The sequence below is a fragment of the Girardinichthys multiradiatus genome, chromosome 5 (genome assembly GCF_021462225.1).
Source record: "Girardinichthys multiradiatus isolate DD_20200921_A chromosome 5, DD_fGirMul_XY1, whole genome shotgun sequence".
Lineage (NCBI taxonomy): Eukaryota > Metazoa > Chordata > Actinopteri > Cyprinodontiformes > Goodeidae > Girardinichthys > Girardinichthys multiradiatus.
Window position 1 is genome coordinate 45,559,046 of NC_061798.1, and position 22,317 is coordinate 45,581,362.

The 22,317-nt window shown below is 37.7% G+C and overlaps 1 protein-coding gene across 5 annotated transcripts in view; it reads left to right on the plus strand.

Moving 5' to 3' along the window:
- nr3c2 (nuclear receptor subfamily 3, group C, member 2) overlaps nt 1-22,317 on the plus strand; it is a 135,191-nt gene that overhangs the window by 64,334 nt on the left and 48,540 nt on the right. For all 5 annotated transcript variants that reach the window (XM_047364521.1, XM_047364518.1, XM_047364519.1 and 2 more), the window contains exon 3: nt 13,085-13,212. In XM_047364521.1, the coding sequence (XP_047220477.1) occupies nt 13,085-13,212 (128 nt within the window). The remainder of the gene's footprint in view (nt 1-13,084; nt 13,213-22,317) is intronic.

Sequence of the window (22,317 nt, forward strand, 5' to 3'; positions counted from 1 at the left end):
TCACGCCACCAAAATCCAAGGATTTGCTTGTGTAACAACTAGTTTAAGAAGTGTCACTTTGAAGTGGTCCATTTTAGGACACAATTCACAACGGTGTGGAAAGGAGATTTTCTTGTGTGTATGTTAGTTAAATTAAAAGCAGCTTCTAAGCTTGCTTTTGTTTTAATCACATAGTTTACATTCAGATGAGGGACATGATCTAGGCCACTGAGCTGGTATTTCATGTTCTTTCATGTGTTAAACATGGTGTGTTTGTCACCCGCCTCTTGTTTGCATTGTTTCTCGATTTCCCATGTTTGGAAAGCAACTTGATGCCTGACTAAGTCAGCTTTGTTCCAAGTTGCTTTGTTTATTAGATCAAATGATCTTGAAAACTCTGTTCTAAAAGAGGGAAGTTGAGCACTTGAGGATTTTTTCTCAGAAGCAGCTTTTTGAAAGAGGAAAATACAGTTTTGCCTCAGTCATTCAAACGATACTGCTTGGATTTATTCAGCATTGGTTTATGCGAATTAGCTGACAATGGTACAAACTGTTGTGAGTTTTAATTTACTAAACTTATTTTTTCATCTCTCAGGTTTCAAAATTGATTTAAATTAATTTGAGAAGCAGCCAAGAGGCCCATACTAACTCTGGAGGAGCATCAGAGATTCACACTTCATATGAGAGAATCTGTTGACAGGATACCTACAGTCATATTCAATGAATTAAAAAGATTATTGACAAGTTGTTTTTTTTTCAGTAACTCAAATCACAAAGTGAAACATTTATATATTACACTTACATATATATTAATTACACACAGACTGATGTTTTCAAGCCTTTATTTCTGTTAATTATGATGCTTTTTCTGATTACAGCTAATGAAAACACAACATTTAAGATTAGAATATAACATCAGACCAATAAAAAACTGTTTTTAAAGTTTGGGCTTAATATCTGCTTAAAGGTTGCTACTTTTATAAGGTACTTATAATCAAGACAAACGAGAGTTATCAGAATGCATATTCTAATTTATTGAATATGACTGTATGTAGTCTCTTACTTAAAAACCTCTAATTAAACTGACCCGAGCTGGAATCAAATAAAATCAGGTGTGATGTTTAATATAAAACAGCCAATATTTACTCAGTACTGATGAACTAAAACAAAGAAATCAACAGAACATCACAAGTCTTGTCTTTGTCCAACTTTATTGTTTGAATTCTGACAGGGGGACGCTTACCTAAATACTCATTGTTTTTATGAAAACTGGATTTTGAACTGGATCTGTAGTTCTGGATCTGTAGCTGGATCTGATTTAGATGCGAAACAAAGATCTGGCACTCCTGTTTTTTTCCCAATAAAATTAATGTGTTTTAGGAATTTGTTTTAAAGGTAGAATGGTCTAATTCATATTTGGCAACTCAAAGTTTTTGAGCGTATCAAAAGTGCATTACATTGCAAAAAGCAGCGATTTAGCCTTTTATACACTGCTGTGTAAAGAAAGCTAAATTCAGCGCTGCTGGATTGAAACGTAACTTCAGCATTGTATTTTTATGATTTGTTACATCCAGCCAGTTAAAGTTTACAATTTAAATGTTTTTTCTACACAAATATCAAGAATGAAAATAAAAATACAGGTAAAATTTACCAATATTTGTTAAGAAATTTGATGGAATTTCGAAATAAAAAATAGGAGAAGAATTCTGACAGTTGCAATCGAATGGTTCACTTAGTGGTGGGTTATTAATAGGAGACATATTAGACATGGTTCTCCTCTAGTGAAAATTACAGTGTACAAAGCTATTTCCACTAACACAGACTCAGTCAGAGTTTAGTTAAGTTCCTACATGGAAAGTATGAATGGAGCTTTTGGCAGGTTGTTGCATCTTGAGCCTAAATTTACACTGTTTGGATGCGATCGGTTCCTGTGCCCTTGGCAGGCACAAATTAAGGTTGCTTCCATCCCTGATGATCCTCCCCACCCCATAATAACATCCTGCCATGTCTCCCACAGATTAATGTTCGCGAGTTTTAAAGCTCGGCCAAAATATTTCAGGTGATTAATTTTATTCATTTTATATTACTGTACATAATTTATGTCAAAAATGGTCAAGTGACTCCACTAGTTAGAAAGTGATGAGTTGTACTCCTGCTGGCCTTAAGGTTAATTCACCTGCAGCAGCTCCATAGCAGAGATGGAAATGCAACAAAGATCAGCAAAGAGAGGCATGCAATGAATGTTTATGTTCAGACATGTTGGGACCAAACTGGATACTGTGTAGATCAGAATCACACTGAAGTTTCTATCTTTGCATACACTAAGCCTGAATGAACTCCTTAAAGAAGTGCGTGCGAATTTCTAAAGCTTGTCTCCTTTCTTTGTTTATAGTCAAAGCAGGAGATTTATAAGGGAAAGGTAATCTTGATTTGCTTTTTTTGGGGAAGGTCACTCAAAGTTTGCAAGCATAAGACTGGGAGGGGAAATGCGTTGACGGTTGGTTTAAAACAAAGAGACCAAGTACCATTTGGTTAGAGTAGACTTTAAACAGAAAATGTTCAATTTATTTTAAAATATAAGATGGGCAACATCTTAAGGTAATAATTTTTTCAATCAGTGCAGATTAGACTGTAACCCTAATACAAGTGTAAAACAAGCCAAGCAAAGAGGAAATCTCATATTTCTGTATGCTCAAGTACAGTTCCCAATGCCAGGGTCACCTTTGCTGGGAAAATAAATCCCCTGTGGCTCTCTTACACTACCCATAAGACCTCTCTCCCTTTGAGAGGTGGTGAGTGGGTGTCAACCTACTGTTTATACTGTCTGCTCATGGTTATGTAAGCCATTTTGTCCTCTTTCAAACTGATCTACCTTTACCTTTCTAACATGCCAAGTTGTGTGTTACGTAAATATTCTTTGAAATGGTCTAGCATAAGGTTTCTCAGTGTGCCAGGAGTGTGTATTACATAAAAATTGCAGGCTAGACTGTAGAGCTGTGTGTGTGTGTCTGTGTGTGTGTTTTTCTGTCAGAGTCAAGGATGCTTTTCTTTCATGAAGGGCAGGTTTAGGGAGGTTGTGGCGCCCAATCTGAACTATCCCAGCTATAACAGCCTCTACAGCGAGGGAGTCAGTGTTTCTGCCTAAACACGTGAACACACACACACACACACACATTTATCTTTACAGTGGGCGGCTGGCTCTGCAGCAGGGCAAACAAAGCACCAAACTTGTGCGAGCAAGCTTGTGTGTGTGTGTCAGGCAATGTTACATGTATGATGAGGACATTGTTTTTCATGACAACAGAGCTCTCAGTTCAGCTGCTTGTTTACTGACGCCGCCATGCTAATGCACTTATTTGGGTCGCAGAGTTCTTTCTTAATCAGAATCAGAATCAGAAAAGCTTTATTGCCAAGTACGTTTTTGGACATACAAGGAATTTGTTTTGGTGTAGTTGGTGCAATACAGTACAAATTAAACAGTATAAACATATCTACAATTAACAATGACAACTTGGTTTTATTGATCATCTAGCCATTTTAGTACATTTATTCATAATGATATCTTATTAAATTCAGTTACTTCCATGCTTATCAGCAATCCTGGTGCAGCTGTGTAAAAGCCTTAAAATAAATTAATCTTTTATTGTAGCAGCATGATCTCATACTGAAGAATTTAGGAAAATCTAACCTTTATTTTGGGTACATTTATTCAGTTTGCAATAACAACACATTAGGAAAGTTTCAGTTTCCCTTCTCAATAAATATTACTCGACAAGGGACCAATTACTTTTAGCTCTTCTTCAAAATGGCAAAGACAAGAAAACATCACATTCAAGTATAAAGCAGCTATCGTTTGATATTTTTACATCTGGAAATGACTGAAAGTAAAAAAACAGAATAGGCATTTTCATTTGCTTGTTTGAGACGCTAAAATGTCCATTCATATCACCCTGTGAAAAAAATTATAAAACAAAATCTTCATCTAAATATGGAAGGCAAACATGTAAACATTTAACTTTAATGATAGACAATAAAAAAACATTTAATACCAACAACACCCTCTGCAATTTAGAGCTTCAATGTGAACTACCCCATAATGCTGAATTTCAGAAATCAACAAATAAAAAAAGTGGATTTAAAACATCTCTGTTTAAGTCTGCTAATCAGAAAAAGGGGACATTTTAAAACCTTTTTTTACAAAATGCTTGTTTAGGAAATGAATTGCTTTTGACATGAAAGGGCAAGGTAGCAAAACCCTCTACCTGAGGGTAAAGGTTTATAAGCAAGATTTTTAGAATATTTTCTGCTTTAAGAGATCTCAGTCTTTCTGTTATACTCAGGTAAACCTACCTAAATCTACACTCAGAGCAATGAATAAAAAGTATGAAACAATTGGAACTGCAACAAATCACAGTTATCAGGATGATAAGGGAGGTAAGCCAAAATCTGTAATGGCCGTCAGTCCATCAGAATGAGGTGTCTGTTCTACCATCACAAATTTGAATATGTGATGCTGAACAGTGGCAGTACAATGTGCTTTGGGCAGATAAGAATAAGACTGATGTTTTTAACAAGAACGTTCCTGGAGGGCCTTGTCTGAAACAAAATATGAATTTATGGAAAAGAACCTTATGCCCACTGTTAAGTATGGTGGAGGATCCGTGATGCTGTGGGCCAGTTTCTCTTCCAAAGGCCCTGGGAACCTTGTTAAAAATTTGGCTCTGCCAGAAAACCTAAAATGGCCCGACTCTGGGTCTTTCAACAGGGTAAATTAAAACATACACAATAAAACACAGAAAGGTTTACAAAATTATTATTCTTCCATGGCCATCATATCTCTCATCCTAAAGAAAATGTGGGTGGTTAGCTGAGGAGAAGTTAAGTGAGGATCCATGAATCTGGATGATGTAGAGAGATTGTAAAAAGAGCAATGGTCTGAGTTTTTCTCTGCGTGTGGAGGTAGATGAATTGAATGGCTTTTCACTTGTCTTTACCCATGGTGCTTTAATTAATATCCTTTTTGCTCTTGTTTGCTTACTGCCTTCCCTCTGCTGATGCAAGAGAGCACAGACATTTCAGCCATTTGAAGAATGCTCCCAGTGTGACATCTGAATTACTTCTAGAAAGGCATGGTAGCAGTTTAAGTCCAAACATCTGTCCAAAGCATTCTGTCCTCACAAATTTCCTTTTTTCTTTGGAGAATTCATTCATGTTTCCCCTAAGCGGATAAGCACTAAAAGCTGGTGTAAAAGAGTTAGGAGATTAAAACATCTGCTTGTAAATTTGGGTGCGTATAAACAGGCGTTGTGTACTCATCTGTACCCTCATGGGAAATAAACAGTAACTAAATCAGTTGTTAGCTTTGTGTGTTATCTCTAAAGATGAAAGCACACTGAAAACAATGAAACTGCTGCCCTGGGGTTTTCTGTACGAAGAGAGAGAGAGAGAGAAAAAAAGGAACAAGAGCAAAGACTGAGGCCTTTTTGATCTATGTAGTCAGTCTAAGTGAATAAGTCTAAGCCTGAACCCAGAAATAGAGAAGTGTGCAGTCCAGAAAAGAATACGTCAAACACTGTGTTCAGAGAACTGGCTGCAACAAAATTGCAGAACATTATCTGCTGGGACCATTTTAAGAGCTTATTTTACAAATATTCTTAGTTGTAGGCTGCAGGGAGCAGTGGTTAGCACTGTTGCTGTGGAACAAGAAGGTCCCGGGTTCGAATCTTTCTTCATGGAGTTTGAATGTTCTCCCCATGCATTCTGTGGATAGTTGTTTGTCTAGTGTGTCTCTGTGTTGCCCTCTGATGGATAGGCATTGTACAGGATGTAACCCACCTCTCGCCTTATGACATTGTTGACTGTACTCCTTAAGAAGTACAGTAAGAAAGTCTGATTTTTTTAAAGAGTGCAATTTCTTCTGCCTTCATCTGTTGGGACAGCAGCATCCAAACTAGTGACGTAAAACAGCTGAATAAGCTGATAACAAGGCTGCCTCTGTCCTGCGGACTGCTCTGGAACCTCTGGACATGATTATGCAAAGAACGATGCACAAGAAAGCCCGCCAACAGTTTCTGAGGACAAACAGACTAAGGACATAGAGACTGATGAGACCAGTATAAACCTATTTGGTTCAGATTGTCCCAAGCATGTGTCGCAGCAACCAGGTGAGGAGTACAAAGACAAGTGTTTTTTGTCTATAATCAAGCATGGTGGTGGGAGTGTCATTGTTTGGGGCTGCATGAGTTGACTGTGGGGAGCTACAGTTCATTAAGGGAACCATGAATGCAAACATGTACTGTGACATACCGAAGCAGAACATGATTCCCTCGCTTTGGAAACTAGGCTACAGGGCAGTACTACAGCATGATAACGACCCCAAATACATCTCCAAGATGACCTCTGCCTTGTTAAAGAAACTGAGGGTGAAAATGCTGGACTGGCCAAGCATTTCTCCACACCTAAATCCTATTTCACATCTGTGGGACATCTTTAAACGGAAGGTGGAGATCAAGGTCTGTATCATCCACCGGCTCAGCGATGTTGTGGTGGAGAAGTGGATTCCAGTGGGAACCTGTGAAGCTCTTGTAAAGCTTCATGCCTAAGAGAGTTAAGGCAGTGCTGGCAAATAATGGTGGCCACACAAAATATTGACACTTTGGTACAGTTTGAATAGTTTCACTTACGGGTGTACTCATTTTTGTTACCAGCAATTAAGACATTAATGGCTGTGTGTTTGGTTATTTGCAGGAAACAGACAATTTACACTGTTATACAAGCTGTAAACTGACTATTTTACATTGTATGAAAGTGTCATATCTTCAGTATTGTCCCATGAAAAGACTTAATAAAATATTTACAAAAATGAGGGGTGTACTCATTTTTGTAAGATACTGTAGATACTGTATAATGATTGTCATGCAGACTTGCGGATCCCAAGGTCCCACTGTTTATTTAGATTTTTTGACAAGACTAAAACGAGTTCATTTTAAGGCATTTCACACATCTTTATAAGATGGCCAGAGATGTGGCATGAATGTTAGCTTGTAGCTTTTGCTTTGTTTTTCAAGCTTATTACTTGTTGTACTTCTCAGTGGGACTTTTTAAGTATAATGCCAAATATCCAGGACTTGTATAGCGCTTTATCAAGTCCCCAGAAAGCCCAAAGCGCTATACAGTACAATCAGTCAATTTCCCATCCATACACATATTCACATCAACACAATAGTTAGTATAGCCATATACTTTAAGAGTATATTACTCTTAAAGCACATTTTACATAAAGTATTTTCCGATTAAAAAATATATCTAAATAAATCGTTGTTTTCTTTGTTTGTTTTTGTTTCTTCAGAGAGGCTCTGTGATACAGAGACATGATTATCATATCTTTTGAAAGGCCTTGGACATGCAGGATTACTTCAAATAAACCCACTCACATTATAACAAGCATTATATATTGGAATAGGGCGCTCTAAAAACCTGTTTTTCATTTGATAGCAATTATTAAAATGATTTTGGTAACTTTTTAAAATGTATAAAAATAAGTAAGATCCTGTTTTCAAAGTTAAACTAACGATTCCTCTAGTCTGGTCTTTATACTCTTTATATACTTTATATTTTTTCAGAATCTTTCCACTAATTGTCTTGTTTAATTGGACCTTATAAGAGAAGAAAAAGTTCTGAGGTTAATCTCAGCCTGTGGGCTCCATTCACTAAGAGAAAAAGGCCGGCTTTGACCCGGGTCACCACAGCGGTCCAAGTGTGTATCCCTCAACACACAAACATAATGGCATAAAGATCACATTGATTCAGACAAGCATTAAAACCGTAATATACTGTATGGGCAAGTGAACCCTGCATCGAGTTATTCTACATTGATTAGTTTGAAGTCGTTAAAATGCATTTTTATTTTTTAAAACCTTTTCTCTATTTGTGAAAAAAAGATGTTGATACCTTTTCTAAAATATATTGGGTCATTGTCATAATCCTGCTACTGTGTAAGAGCTAGTTTTTGAGCTAAATGCATAAATGCATAGATACCACAGCTAAACGATGCAGTTGATTTGCTAATTTCCATTTATTTGCAATTTATAATTTAAAGCAAAATGTTATTATAAAAGTATTATGTAGTTCATTTTGGTTCTAATTTCCTTTATACAATGAACCATTAGTAAACATTTAAATATTATGGTTAAATGAACACAGCACTGCTAATGTACCAGACCTTGGCTTAATCTCCTTCCTGTATTCACAAAACTCCTAAAAACCGCTTAAAATCCTAAAAATCCAGCTTACGATACAAGGCTATACGTAATATTGTGTTAACAAGAACAAGAGGAGATAAGTTTTTAGCAATATTTTTAACTCTCATTTTTTTGTTTTCACTAGTATAGGAAAGGCTTTAAATTGTATTTTAAAGAATTTTAATAAAAACATATTTAAAAATCTCTTTAGTTTTAATGTATATAAAAGGCTCCAATACAAATTTTAGCAGTGTTCACAGCTAACAATTAGCCAGTTGTGGTATTCTCATGATCACTTAATTCACCGGACAAAGTGGTGCCAGTTTGGATAGTGCTTGGATACCTTTCATGAGAACGATAGTGACTTTTTAATAGCTTGAGGTCTTGTGGTAGGGGATCTCGTCAAAACCCTGGTGAAAATATATTTCTATCCTTTTTTTAACTGATATTTTATACTCCATTTTGCAAAATAAAAATACTTATTGTGTGAATGTTTGTTCATGTTTGGTTTAGTTGCTTGTGCTACAATTTCGGCAGCTGTTCCTGGTGCACAGTCATTGCTGCCTGGCCTGTCTGCTCTGGTTTCATAAGCAGAAAGTGAATGACCTATATACTTCTCTGAGGGAGGGGAAGTCACCTTGCTGGTTGACCAGGAAACAGGCATGCAGCATGTAGCGATGAGGTTTTAATGTGCGGCACTATTAAAGGGGTTGACCAGTGACTTAATATTGTAGACAGACTTTAGACGGACCTCTCATTTGCTGCTCATGTTGTTGTTGGCTGAAAATCTTTCCAGGGCTGTGTCTTTTAGCCTCTGTTGTCTTCTTCCTAACACCACTTTGTGTTGATGTGAAAAGGCCAAGGCAACGGTGGAGTATCCAGTGCATTAACATGCTGAAAAATACATCTTGACATGGACTGAATTTGCAGACACAAACACTCACCTTCGGTGAAACCACGAGGCCCAGTGCCAGAAAGACCAAGTCAGACAAACACCTCACCAGAGACTCCTCTAAGCGTCCTAACAAATTGAATGTGTGTGTAGACGGACAAGAGGGAATTAGATCAGTGGTCGTGATTGTATCTGAGTGTGCTGCTGCGGTACACCTTTCCAGCTCGTCCCCTGGAGGAAATGTGTGTGCTGGGAGCAGAGACAGAGGATGAAGAGAGAGAGCCCAGCAGCTGGTTTGATGGAGGCTGTACGGAGAATTTTAACCAGACAATCACCTTGCATGTTATTGATTGGGATGGAAGAGAGGTAATTAGCACAGAAAAGAGGGAGAAGCTGAGGCCACTTTTGATGTTTTGATACAAAGTGTTCTCTCTTTGTACCCATCCACATGTTTTGTGTGTCAGCTTGATGGGAAATACTTTACCTAATATTATTATATAATATAATATGTATGTTTATAACAAATAACTATTAAACAAAGCTCTTAGCTCCTCAATAAAAGCAAAACAAAATTTGACTAAATTGTGAGAGAAATCACAGCCTTCCATTTATAATTAGCAATGGAAAGGAGGCTTCAACAGAATGTTGAACAGAGCAGTTTTTGTCCTGGCCATGGTGTAGTGGGCCAGATCTGTGCCCTTGTGAAGTTGGTGAGGGCATCACAAGTTTGGTTGTCCAGTCCCCATGGGTCTAATGGATCTGGAAAAGGTTTATGACTGTGTTCCCTGAGGTATTTTGTGAAGTACCTGGAATGCTTTTATGTTACGCTTATTTCAGTGTGGGTTGGACTCTTCAGAGGCAGCCAATCCTGTTTGTGGTTTTCATCAAGAGGATCTCATCATGGAAAGAATGGTGCCTGCTTTGGGAACCCCAGGGTTCCATATTTGATTTTTCCAGCTGATGTGGTCATGTGGTATCTTTAAGCAATTACTTTTAGCTTGCACTGGAGTGCTTTGCACCGAATGCAAATAAGCCAGGATGAGAGTCATCTACTTTCAGTGTGATTCAAAGTACTCAAATGAGAAACGGTGAACTTCTCACTACAGTTCAAGAGTCAGTCTCCAGAAGAGGAGATGAAGTATTTTGTTGTCTTGTTTATGGTTGATGATAGGGTTCAAGAGGTGATGAAGAGATTAATTGGGGCCTTTCTGCAGTAATATAAGCACTGTTTGTCTTGGTCTATTGGGGTGAAGAGAGAGCTTAGACCAAAAAGGAAGCTCTTGATTTACCATCCTGTCAGCATTTTAACCATCACATATGGTCATGAATCATATGAATCATTGCCTAAAGAAGGAAGATCCCAAATAAAAGAGGCTGACATGAATTACCCCTGTATAGGGACAGTCTGAAATTAATCCAGTGCTCCTCTGCATTGGATGGAATCAGTTAAGGTGGTTCCAGGATCTGAGCAGGATATGTACCGGATGCCTACTTTTGGATGATTTCCAGGCACATTCCACTGGACGTTTACTGCTCAGCAGAACCAAAAACCTACTGGACACTGATTTGGACACAGTATGTCTTATTTAGACACCTTGGGAACACCCAGCATGAACTTTGGAGCGTTGCCAGGGAGATAAATGTCTTGGTTTCCCTTCAGGCACTGTTTCCTCAACCCAGTCTTGGATTAGCAGGTGAACATGGATAGATATTTTTTTTAATATGCATGGATGGAAACAAAAAACACAATATGAAAATACAAAATTAGTTAGAAGTAACAAATCAAAACAAATGTTAGAATTTTATCATCTCTGGTACATTATGTGATTAAAATATTTTGAGCTTTCAGAGAAGCCTCTGTACGCAGAGGAAAAATCCAGTGGATTGTGGGGATTTTTCTACCTTCAGGCAGTGCTGCTTTAGAAACAGAGCTCTTTTTTGTGTAAATCACTGCTTGCTTTCAGGAACACTTTAGAAAACTTTTTGCTGTGATCACAGTTCATTATTGCATCCACAAAGTTACCTTGAAACTTTTATATCTGAAAAATATCCAGAAAATCCTGCCCTGGTAATAAGCTTTTTGAAGTTGGACTGAAGCCAAGTGAAAAAAATTGTCAGATGATTAAAAGTGCAAATTTGTATAAAAAAAATCATGGCTGTCACATCCTCTTCACCTAATGGGCAATGAACGGGTGAAACAGAATGATATAGGGGTCCATTAGTGCCCATGGATGGAGTTACTGTTATCTGTAAAATCAACCTTAATGCTGAAGTATATACAGTTAGCAGATGTAGGTATTAGAGCAACTCACAATGTTGAGAGGTTATAAGCAGTTAAGGTCTCACTTAGCATCTTCATTTTCCATAAATTCAGATTAGTTCTTCCTGAAGGCTAAAGCTAATGGTTAGTCAGAGCAGAGCCAGTCCCAAAGTCCAATGTACACCTCTACTGTCCTAAAAATTTCCAGCACAGAAATGTCAAATCAGCTTATGCAAAAGCTATTTATACATTCTAACCGCCATCATGTTGTTTAGAGAAGGTTATTTACAATGAACGAAACATCTTGGTCCTGGGTAGAGATGGAGACAGCGTATAGTGATAGCTTTGGCAGCATAACTACGATATGGGATGCATATTTGCCGTTGTGGCGTAGTTGTCAGCAATTTAAAACGTAATCCATGGACTGGGAGGGGGATCTTCTAGTGCATGGCTGCTTCTTGACAAGGTCCAAGTGAGTCGTTCCAGTGCCATGCCCAGGGTGTGTTGTTATCATAGGTGTATGTGTTAGAATTGTGGAGGGAAGGTGAAATAGAGAGTGTGACGGGTCCCTGGAGAGCATCTAGTGAATATTAAAAAATAGCAATGTTTCTACAGCCAGATTGTGAGGTTTGTTTTCAGTTCATGTGTTTGGGCACATCCCACTGGGAGGAGACCATGTGGTCGACCCAGACATCCCTTCTGGCCTGAGAGAACAGAATGAATTGAAGGATGTTTATGAGGAGAGCGATGTCTGGAATTCCCTTTCTTGACCTTTAACCTCTGCAACCTGGCATTGAATAAGTGAAAGGTAGTGTATGTATGTATGTATGTATGAATGATGTTCTAACAGGCTGTGCAGGTCATGTTAACATAGTAAGCTCTTAATCCTGATTGAACTGGCACCTAAACAGAAAGTAACAAATTCAGATTAGTGTTAATGTATTTCCCATTTCACCTATAATTACCAAGTTTTAGAATTGATTAACTAAAGTTAGACATTTGACACCTATTACCATCAAAATGTATCTGGAGGAAGTCTTCACAAAGTTCCCCACTTAACACTGCATTCGGAAGGATAAGCTGTAAATACTTGGCTCTAAATGCTATGTAATCAGTCAGTCAAGAGTGAAGTCAGAAATGGAAGGAATAAATGTTTTTAAAATAAACAATGGATCAGGAAAAAGATCAGTTCAGACACCTCGACCGTTGAAGAAAATAGAACAAAAATGCCATGTTACAGACAATAGTGTACAATAACACACCTTTGATCTTTAATGACGTTTGTTTTGCTATTATCTTTAATTTTTGTCCATTTTCAAATTTTTTTCTAGTAAATCACACATTTTCTTCTTAAAAAGGGGGCAAGTGGTTCGGTTTAGGTTTGACATCCTGTTCTGTCTCTCTATGCTTATTGAATTTAAATAATCTCCTCCATAATTCTGTCAGTGTCATCTCTGTAAGCCCAGTGGAGCCATAAATCAGAAGATCGCAAAGCTCCCCTTTCTCTCTCTCTCTCTCTGTCCCTCTGTTGGAAGACATCTTTATGGCCCTCAACAATGTGCTGCTGCTGTCATTTGAATTGTAAAAAAGAGTCTCACCATGTGCATCAGTTAAGAAGACAACAGTCAGGACAAGATTGGTTGATGACTTTAAAAAAATCCTTTGTTAATTTATGCCCAATCTGAAAACTTTTTCTTCCATGTATCCTTTCAGCTCAGCGCTCAGACAACCTTCCTCAACGGCCAAAGTGTGCCTGGTCTGTGGAGACGAAGCATCCGGGTGTCACTACGGTGTGGTGACGTGTGGAAGCTGCAAAGTCTTCTTCAAAAGAGCTGTGGAAGGTAAACCTGAATTCCAGGTGTCCCTGGATTGGACTTCATTTCTTTGGTTTTGGTTTGTTGAAAGCACTGAAAAGAAAAAAAAAAGTAAGAAATCATTACCACTACCTTTGTGACAGTTAAATGTTGTAATTAATGAATTAGACACAAAGTTATTAAAAAACACACTCACCGTAAATGCAAACAAAATTAACTCAATCCTGGTTTGTGGCAACTCTAAAAAAGATGGAAACCTATAGAAAAAATATTTATTAGTATTTATTAAGACAGTTTGGTGAGTACATTCATCTCCTTAATACAAGTGGTTGCTAATGAGCTGTCAGCACACACAGGTATTTGAGCAAATCTTAAGTAGCATTATATTTTATTTGTGTTTTCAAGAGCTGGCCTGAAGTATAAGCAGACTTTGCTTATATATTATATAACGATTTTAATGCCTTCGTCTGAGCTGAGGTTACATCTCATGCACGCTGTAACTGTTTATTATATCTACTAATATAGTTGACATAATCTTTTATCCAATGCTTGCTTGTGAGCAACTCTTAAACTTAGCCGCACTCCCCTGACTCCCATTTCTACAGGCTACAAATAAAACTCTGCTTAGCGCCTTATACATCTTTGGGCCTGCCCTTCCCTTAAACTCATGATGTGAATACTTAAAGGGGATGTTCAGATTCTGTAGAGAGGTTGTGTTTTATCCCCCAAATTATTCCTAAAATTACCAAACACAAGCTTTTCATTTAGGGAGTGTGACCTGCTTTACACAAGCATAATGAAAAGGAAAAAAAAAATCAGTAGGAACAGCTCTTATGTTATATTTAGCTTGGGATAAATATCAGCCACAGTCATAATGTGCTTTTCATGTTGCGCCTGTTGCCTGAGGCCTTGGCCTAACTCATTTAGATGAGTGTTTGAATGCAAAACGCATTGAAAACCCCAGCGCTTATGAGAAGGGGAAAAATGGCTTTCCTGCCAGCCTGCCATCAAGCGCTTTGGCCGATCTCCTGACCATTGGAGGAATTGCAGAAATTCACAATCAAATCATGCCCTAATTTAGTGATATTTACACATTTTCATTGCCGAGACATGAAACTAGATTACTTGTCTGGAATTATTAAATCAGACATGCTCTTGTTCTAGCTTCAAGGCTGCCAAGCAGCTAGCTCATAGAAGATGTTAAAGATACAGTGATGAGAGAGATGGTGCTAGTCAGGTGAGACTCCCAACACAGCTCCCATCTGTGTAATTATAGTATTAAAACCACATTTGTTTTAGCCAAATAACTGCAACTGTGCAAAGCATAGCATGCAGTGTAGTGATGTCAACGTATGAGCTGTTACCTTATTTGACCTCTCCACAGCTGCTGCTGAGGTGGAAAAAACGAGAGGAAAGGCGAAGCAAAGCAAAGGATGAAAATAGTGCAAGAAGGATTTTGCAAAGTGAAGGGAGATAGAGGACAGTGAAACGGATACAGCGAAGGGGGGAGGAGGAGGAAGGACAAAGAAAAAGTCAGACACAGACGAAGAGATAGAGCCGAAAGAGTAAGTAACAAGGAAGGAGAGAGATGGAAAGTGATGTGTCAGCAGTGAGAGGTGTAAGTTAGGACGTGAGGAGACACTCTGCTCCCTATATCTTCCATTGTTTCTTCGCCCCCTTCTTCCAACTTTTTCCTCTCAAAGCTACCAAAACATGGACTTAGCATGGAGGAGAAAAGAAAGAGAGTAGGCATCTGTAGATGGGGTACAATCCAGCCCTTGCCTAATTTCTTTTGGCACAGCGGCACCCGGGGGACACAACTTTTCAGCCGACTGCAGTTCATTAGATGAATAAATGGCTCAAAGCCCTTCACCACAGAGCTGGTTAGCATTCTGCAGACAACAAATCCGACAACAATCTCTGGTTGTGGGCAAACCTGTTTCACTTTATATATGGCAGACAGTTTAGTTTTAGGTAGCTTTTATATTACAATGCTGAATCCTCAACTCTCCTGCTGTATTTAAATTGAGACCATCTGTTTAGAACATCTATTGGCCACCTGGGCCTTTAACTGTCCAAATCTGTTCTCTTATTGTTCTTTTTTAAAGGACATTCACTCTATCAAAGTTTCTCCTCTTCCGAAAGGCACTATATTCACCTCTATAAACCCAAGCAAATCAGATAAAACCAGATGTGTACATGCACTTTATAAAAAAAAAGACATAATACTTTCTTTTTTTGTACTAACGTTAAATCAGAATTAATGTATCCTGCTTTAGGTCAGTTACCATTACCAAATGATTTCCTTTTGCTAAATGCCAAAATAATAAATGAGAAATTTATTTGGGTTTTTTTATTTGTACTTTTTTCAAATTTAGAAGCTTACCTTCATTTCCTTGTTATTTCATAGAATAGAAAACTGCATAACTTGTATCAAACATGCTGGCATCTTTCCAGAAGCTTCTCACAAGCTTCTTGTTTAAGCTCTGCTCACAATTTATTATGGGACTGAGATCTTATGGGGCTCGGGCCCACACAATAGGATACTGCCACCCCTGTACTTCACAGTTAGGATGGTTATCTCAGGCTTGCATGCTTTTTTCTTTTTTTCTTCAAAATGTCATGATGGTCATTAGGACCAAACACTGAAATTTAAGTTTCATCAGACCACAGAACATGCATCCAAAATTAAAGTTGCTGTCCCTGTGTGCATTTGCAAGCTGTTATCAGACTTTTATGTTGCTTTTGGTAATGACTTCTTCATCTCAGAGGCACATCTTCACAAGGTGTTCTGACTTTTATTGTAGGGTTGATACACACAATTCATACCTGAACATCTTCATCTCTGGGACAGAGAATCTGTCTTCTTCATGAATGCGATGATGGCTGCACTGTTTCTTCCATTGGTCCCGTTATATATTTCTTCTTTTTCAAGGCTTTCTAAAGGTCTTAAAAATTCTTTGATAAAATATACAAAATCACACACCACAGATTTAAATTTGTCATTATTTATTAAACCAAGATGAAACCCAAATAGAAAGTACTCCCCAAAGAAACCAAGATACATACAGAATCTGTAAAACCCTACAATCTTAAGGGATGCACTTTCTTTATGCCATGACTATGTCTGAAATTGGTATGTTACAAAGCTGCATTGCAAATGATGTTATACATTTATTGACCTAAATGAATTTGTCAGAGCTGGGGGCATCTGCAGTGGATCAGGAAATAGAACTACTAATATTGCATAAGATAATGTTATTACATCAAGATGTGTTCAGTGACCAAAGTGTTTGTGGTTAAATCAATGTCTTTTACAGCCTGCATGCTCTGGTGTCGTTTCACATCATTTACCCCACTAATTACCCTGAATGTATAATTGATCTTTAAACACAGATAAACATATATAATATGGATCTTTTCTTTTATTATATATTTATCCGTTTTCCATTCATATTGGTCTCTGCACTTTACGGAAGACAAGCTTGTTGATGTAAAACAGCTGCACATAATCGGTTCCATGTGGAGCACATTTGGGAAGTTCACTGCAAGCTTATTATTCACATGTCATCAGTGGCTTGGCATTTCGGCTCTTCAGAGTAATATCTAACCCTGCTTTTAGCTCTTTCTGCTCAAATTAAGAGGTTCATATTAGATATATTGTAGAGCCTCATTTGGCTCTACAATCTGACAGGGCCATGATTTCCAAGGTACTTGTGTCAATCCTCCTCATTACTGCCTCTGTATACGAGGTTGTCTGAGGACAGCAGTACAGTTTCTGCTTGAATGGCAGCTCAGCCATCCAATCATGTGTTTTTTTGCACTGAATGGGAGAGCAGGAAGCCTCCCACCGATGCCTAAACTCTTCTGGTTGTGTGTGCTGGAGGCTCATGTAACAATAACTGGAGAAGAGCCATTTAATCTAACAGAGTTATCTGGATCCCTGCTCTTAACTTGTCTAACACCAGACATCATTTGAATAGAAAGTGTGCACAACATGCCAACTCACTCCCTGTCACTTTGTAAATTGGCCACAAAATTCAAAGCTGTTACGTTTGGAGAGTGCTGCGGGTTCCAGCAGGAGTTTAAAGCAAATGTGTGCCTGAAAGTGGACCTAAACAATGGGTTGGCACTTTTCTTCCAAACAGCCAGTCTTTTTTATAATCTTTGAAAGTTTCTTTTCTGTGGATAAAACAAAACAAAAATATGTTTTTTAGCAGATAATCTTCATCTGATGGTAATGTTTTAGAAAACTAGTACAAACAAAAATCCTGCCAAGATCTGATGCACAAATGAAACGCAATGACTCATATTTCAGTTGATCTTCCACTGCAGAGGTGTGCATATTAATGTCTTAATGGACCACATTAGTAACTATATATTATTGTTATTACTACCTTCAATTCAGTTCAATTATTCCTAAAATATATTAGATAATAAACTCTAAATATGATTTTTATTGGTTGTTATTGCAGGTGAATAATAAAATGTGCCATGGTGTACTGAGATCAGAAACTTTATTATCTTAACGTGAATGGTTATCTTTTAGACAAACTGTCAAAATATGAGACATGTACAAATTGATTTCACTATTTGTTTAGTTGTACAATGCAAATGGAGCCGTAATCCCCGAGAACTGCTGTCTCTTCTCCACAGAACAGCAGACACCTTTGACTTCAGAAAATAAATACCATACAGAAGCACTGTATGATATTAGTAAACTGGATTGTGCTATGATTGCTTCCAAAATAATCTGTAACCTTGATACCCCTGTCACAATGTTGTATATCTGATTTAATCTTTATGGTAAAGAAAGACACGATGTCACAGGAAAATAATGGTCCTGCTTTACCTTGCTAAGCACGTGACACATTTGATGCATTCATCATTTGATCGCCAACAAAGCCAAGCTGCCACTGATTTTTTTGGACATGTTTGTATTAGCTTTCACACACCATGTATACCTGATATGTGCATACCGCTACAGAATCAACGCAACTGCAACTGCAATTGCAAAAACAAACCAACATTCATCACGTTCACTCTACGCTATGCAGATGCTTACCTCACCTTGGGATTTTGGATACATAAAAATGTTAAAGTGAAACAGATGGCACAACTTACTGTCAATCATTTCTGCTAATAATTATCTGACCACTCAGGGAAAATCATTCGTGCCCAGTTGATAAGCTAATCCTTAAAGATAAAATAAAATTAAACAAGACAGTGAGGCCATAGACAAATAAAGTACCCAGGCATGACACAGCAGACAAGTGAATTCCATACCCTTGATCCCACTGTATGTGCACTCTTTACATAGGAACCACATCAAAGCAACACAGGTACTTTGAAGACGAGTAAGGACTTAATGTTTCTTCACATTTAGAGCCACGTACCTTTTTCTTCAGCAACTCCAGCATACAGGACAAGATAGGAACTCCAGCATCTTGAAGAATAACATCTTTCATAGGTTTGAGGTTCTCCTGCAGCAAGGCTCCATACAAAAGTCTGAATATCCTGTTGACATGCAGAACATGTATTGTTGCCAGTTGGACATAACCAACAAATATTGCAAATGTACATGTGGCAATCTCGCGTTTTGCCTGGAGCCAACCAAGAAACGACAGCTGTTGCTTTCCAAGAAAAAGATTTATTAAATCTTCATATAGCCTGAAGAACTATTGATCAATATCAATATGCTAAGTTTGTTTCCTTGGACACAAAATAGAAAGAATTTAGAGATAACTTAAAGACTTTTTAAACCATACCACCTACGTGTGTAGATGGAAGGCAACAAGACTTTTCTTTTTGTGTTTTACTGGAGAAGCCTTTTGGGTGGGAGATGTGGCACTTTCTGAAAACAACACAATAAATCCAGTTTATCTTTAATAACTAGGATTGTCATGTTTTGGATGACTGAGAATCTAGGCCAACATTTTGCAAAGTACGTTAGTTTCCTTTAATAAAAAAAATATATTGAAATAGATTAAAATATTTTAAACCATGGATTTTTTAATTCCTTTTCTCAACCATTCTAACCATTTGGTTGCAAAAAAAGAGAAAGTTAAATTGGTAAAGGTTTGAGGCTGGAGATCACAAAAGCTTTATGTCTGATATAATGTATGTTTGATTCAGAAGCAGTCATACGACATAACGCTACTTCCTCCATGACTTCAGTTCCTCTAACCTGGACTGACCTGCACATCTCTCCAGTGGATATAATCTGACCTGCATCTCTTCCTGTTCCCCAGTGATCCCTTTGTTCTTTGACATCAGTGTTACGCCTTTTTTCTGCAACCAAATTGGCTGCACCAACCTGATATTTTTTATCAGCATTTTCAGCTGCGTTTATTTGTCTTTTTTTAAAGACACAGTACCGATACAGTGTAAAACAAAATCTTATGATGTGCTGCAGAGATGCATATGAGGATCTCAAATAATCATATAAAGTAGCAGGAAGAAAGCAGAATAAAACAGAATTACTCCCAACCCATCCCTTCAAAATAAAGGTTTATACTATGAAATTTATATTTTTGAAATTAAATCTGTTCGCAAGGGGTAAATGAGAGCCCTGTATCATAAACACTGTCTATGTTTGTACATTGCACATTTTCACCTGTCACACTGAGGCTGAAATGATGACAAGATGCATTTTATGTTGTGCCAATGAAGCAAAATGAGAAAACATTACCCGTTATATACATGTAGAGGAGAATAAACTAGTAAACAAATTAGAGATCTTAAGTATGTATTTTATTCTGGTTATGTATATTATGTTAGGTTTCTAATATAATATTCCTAAGAGTGAAAGCATGGTTCTTATTGTGTAAAACCCCACCAACAGTGGTAGTTTGTGTGCTGTCCAATTAAATAAAGTAGCTGCATATCTGCATTAAGCGATCTTCAGCTTATTTTTATCAACAATGTGCCTCCTTATGTTTAATCCTCTTTGTATTTTCTTGGGAAATCTTTTGTATCCTACCCAGTGCACGTGGAACCACATCACAGATTATTCTAGTTAAAGTGTGGTCTCTCTGGGACACCCCACTGTGTTTCCTTTTAATCTGAAAGTTTTCATAACTGATATGTGCTGCACCTGACAGACTACAAGGATTACACATCAGGCAACTGCCAGATGGGAAGTCATTAGTTAAAAATAGTCATGAGTGGATTCCTGTCAAGATTTCCTAAACATTTTGATTTAATTCTCAAAAGCTAGAAGCCTAAAATCATGTTATCTTCAAAAATGGGTGGCCTGTCTTTTTCCAGAAAAAACTAACTGTATTTTTGGCTTCATGCACTATGATGCGGCATTTGTTTAAAATGTTTTGATAATTGTGGATGATGTTGCTTTCTTACATAATCAATGCAAGGGGGGCTGCATGGCTGACTGCTAAGCATTGGCCGTTTAGTGCTATCAAGGCAAACCAACGACTAGTGTTTTTTGCAGCTGCATGAAGTATGGAATAGTGCTGGGTAAAAGAGGGGTCCTACACTTTTTTCTGTTACTTACAAGAAAGACAAACTTGGTTGTTTGCAAATATTTCTGGTCATGGCGATGGTGTGGAAACAAAAAGACCACCACCCAGCGCTTCTTTTAGGGGAATGTTTTTCAGAACCACAGATTTAAAGCTGTAAGCAGACTGTTAAGCAGACAAATGTAGGCTGGCTTTCCAATCAGATAGCTTGACTAATTAACAACCTCTTATCAACTAGGTATCCTTAAGTTGCTCTATATAGAGCAGCACAGCAAATAAACTCAGCTAAGACAGCTACATTTAGTTTGGTGTATATTCTATGTTTTTGCATAAGTCTATGAATCAGAATCGAAACGACAGTAAATAAGTTATAGATATCATTATTATACCTTAATTAGCTAATATTTTTAGCAGCAGAAGGACTAATAATCATTTTTCTGTTTTTCATAAAATTAGATTTTGTTAATACATTATTGTACATTATACCTTTTTCTCAGCATTTATCATATTGTTAAAACTCACACTGTACCATGCCCAGTACTCGGTAATGAGCCAGTCAGCTGCACAAGTGGTACGAGGAGGAGGCACAGGATATGGTGTGCTTGGCAACAGACTGGGCAGCAGAACCACTTTCTTAGCACAGCTCAGAGCTGATCGGCAGGAAACACCTATGCCACTGCTTTCCTTTGCTAATGTTCGTCTCTTGAACTGCATGGATTATTTAACAATGCAAGTACACACGAAGCATGTATACTTGCAAGTCTGAGACTGCTGAGTTTTTGTTTACCAGAGACATGTCTCTAAATCTAAATGAACTTACTTGCCAGGCTAATGGTCAACATCTTCCATCTGGATGACGTGGTGGATCAGCTGCAAAACCTATATGCTGATGCTGTAGGGAAGATCTGAGGTAACGTCCGAAGGAGTAATGGAATCAGTTGAGACTACTGCCAGCCATTAGCCGTCATAACCTTTTGTTACAATGGAGACTGGACGCATGCTGGTGAATAGACATTGTTGACCAAAGATTTGCCCTGATTTACCTGGTCATCTTTTCCTGCTGCTTCATGAAAAGTGACAACTGGTGCTCACAATTTAAGTGCTGTTTGACCACTTAAGATATATATTTATACACATTTTATCTAAGGACTGTTAGGATTATCTGAGCATTATAAAACTGGGTTTTTGAAGTTTTCTAATTTGCCAAGTATGTTGGTGTATCTAAAAACAAATTCTACACGGGTCTAAATGTGAGAAAATGTATGAACGATCAGCACCACTATGACTGTAGTTTTCTGGTATAGTGCTTTTGCAAGGGGCTGAGTGGTGTAAAATTCAGTTTTCTACTGTGTTTTGCTGTTACATCAGTGTCTCACTTTACTTATTTTTTACTACTTAATTAACTGAAGAGTTCCATTAGTGCAGCCAACAGATCTAGTACTGAATTATCAGAATGCAGGTCAGAGTGCATCAGTTGACTTCGCTCCAACCATTTAGCATTTCAAGATGAGTTGAATATTTAGTAGTGCACACTGAGCACCTATGTAATGTTAGCACTGGTCATTTAAATTGCACTGGAGCGATTCCATAGCTGTGCATAATTAATATATTTAGTTTCTCAAAGTTGAGGCCCTAATGCTTATGCATGTTTCAA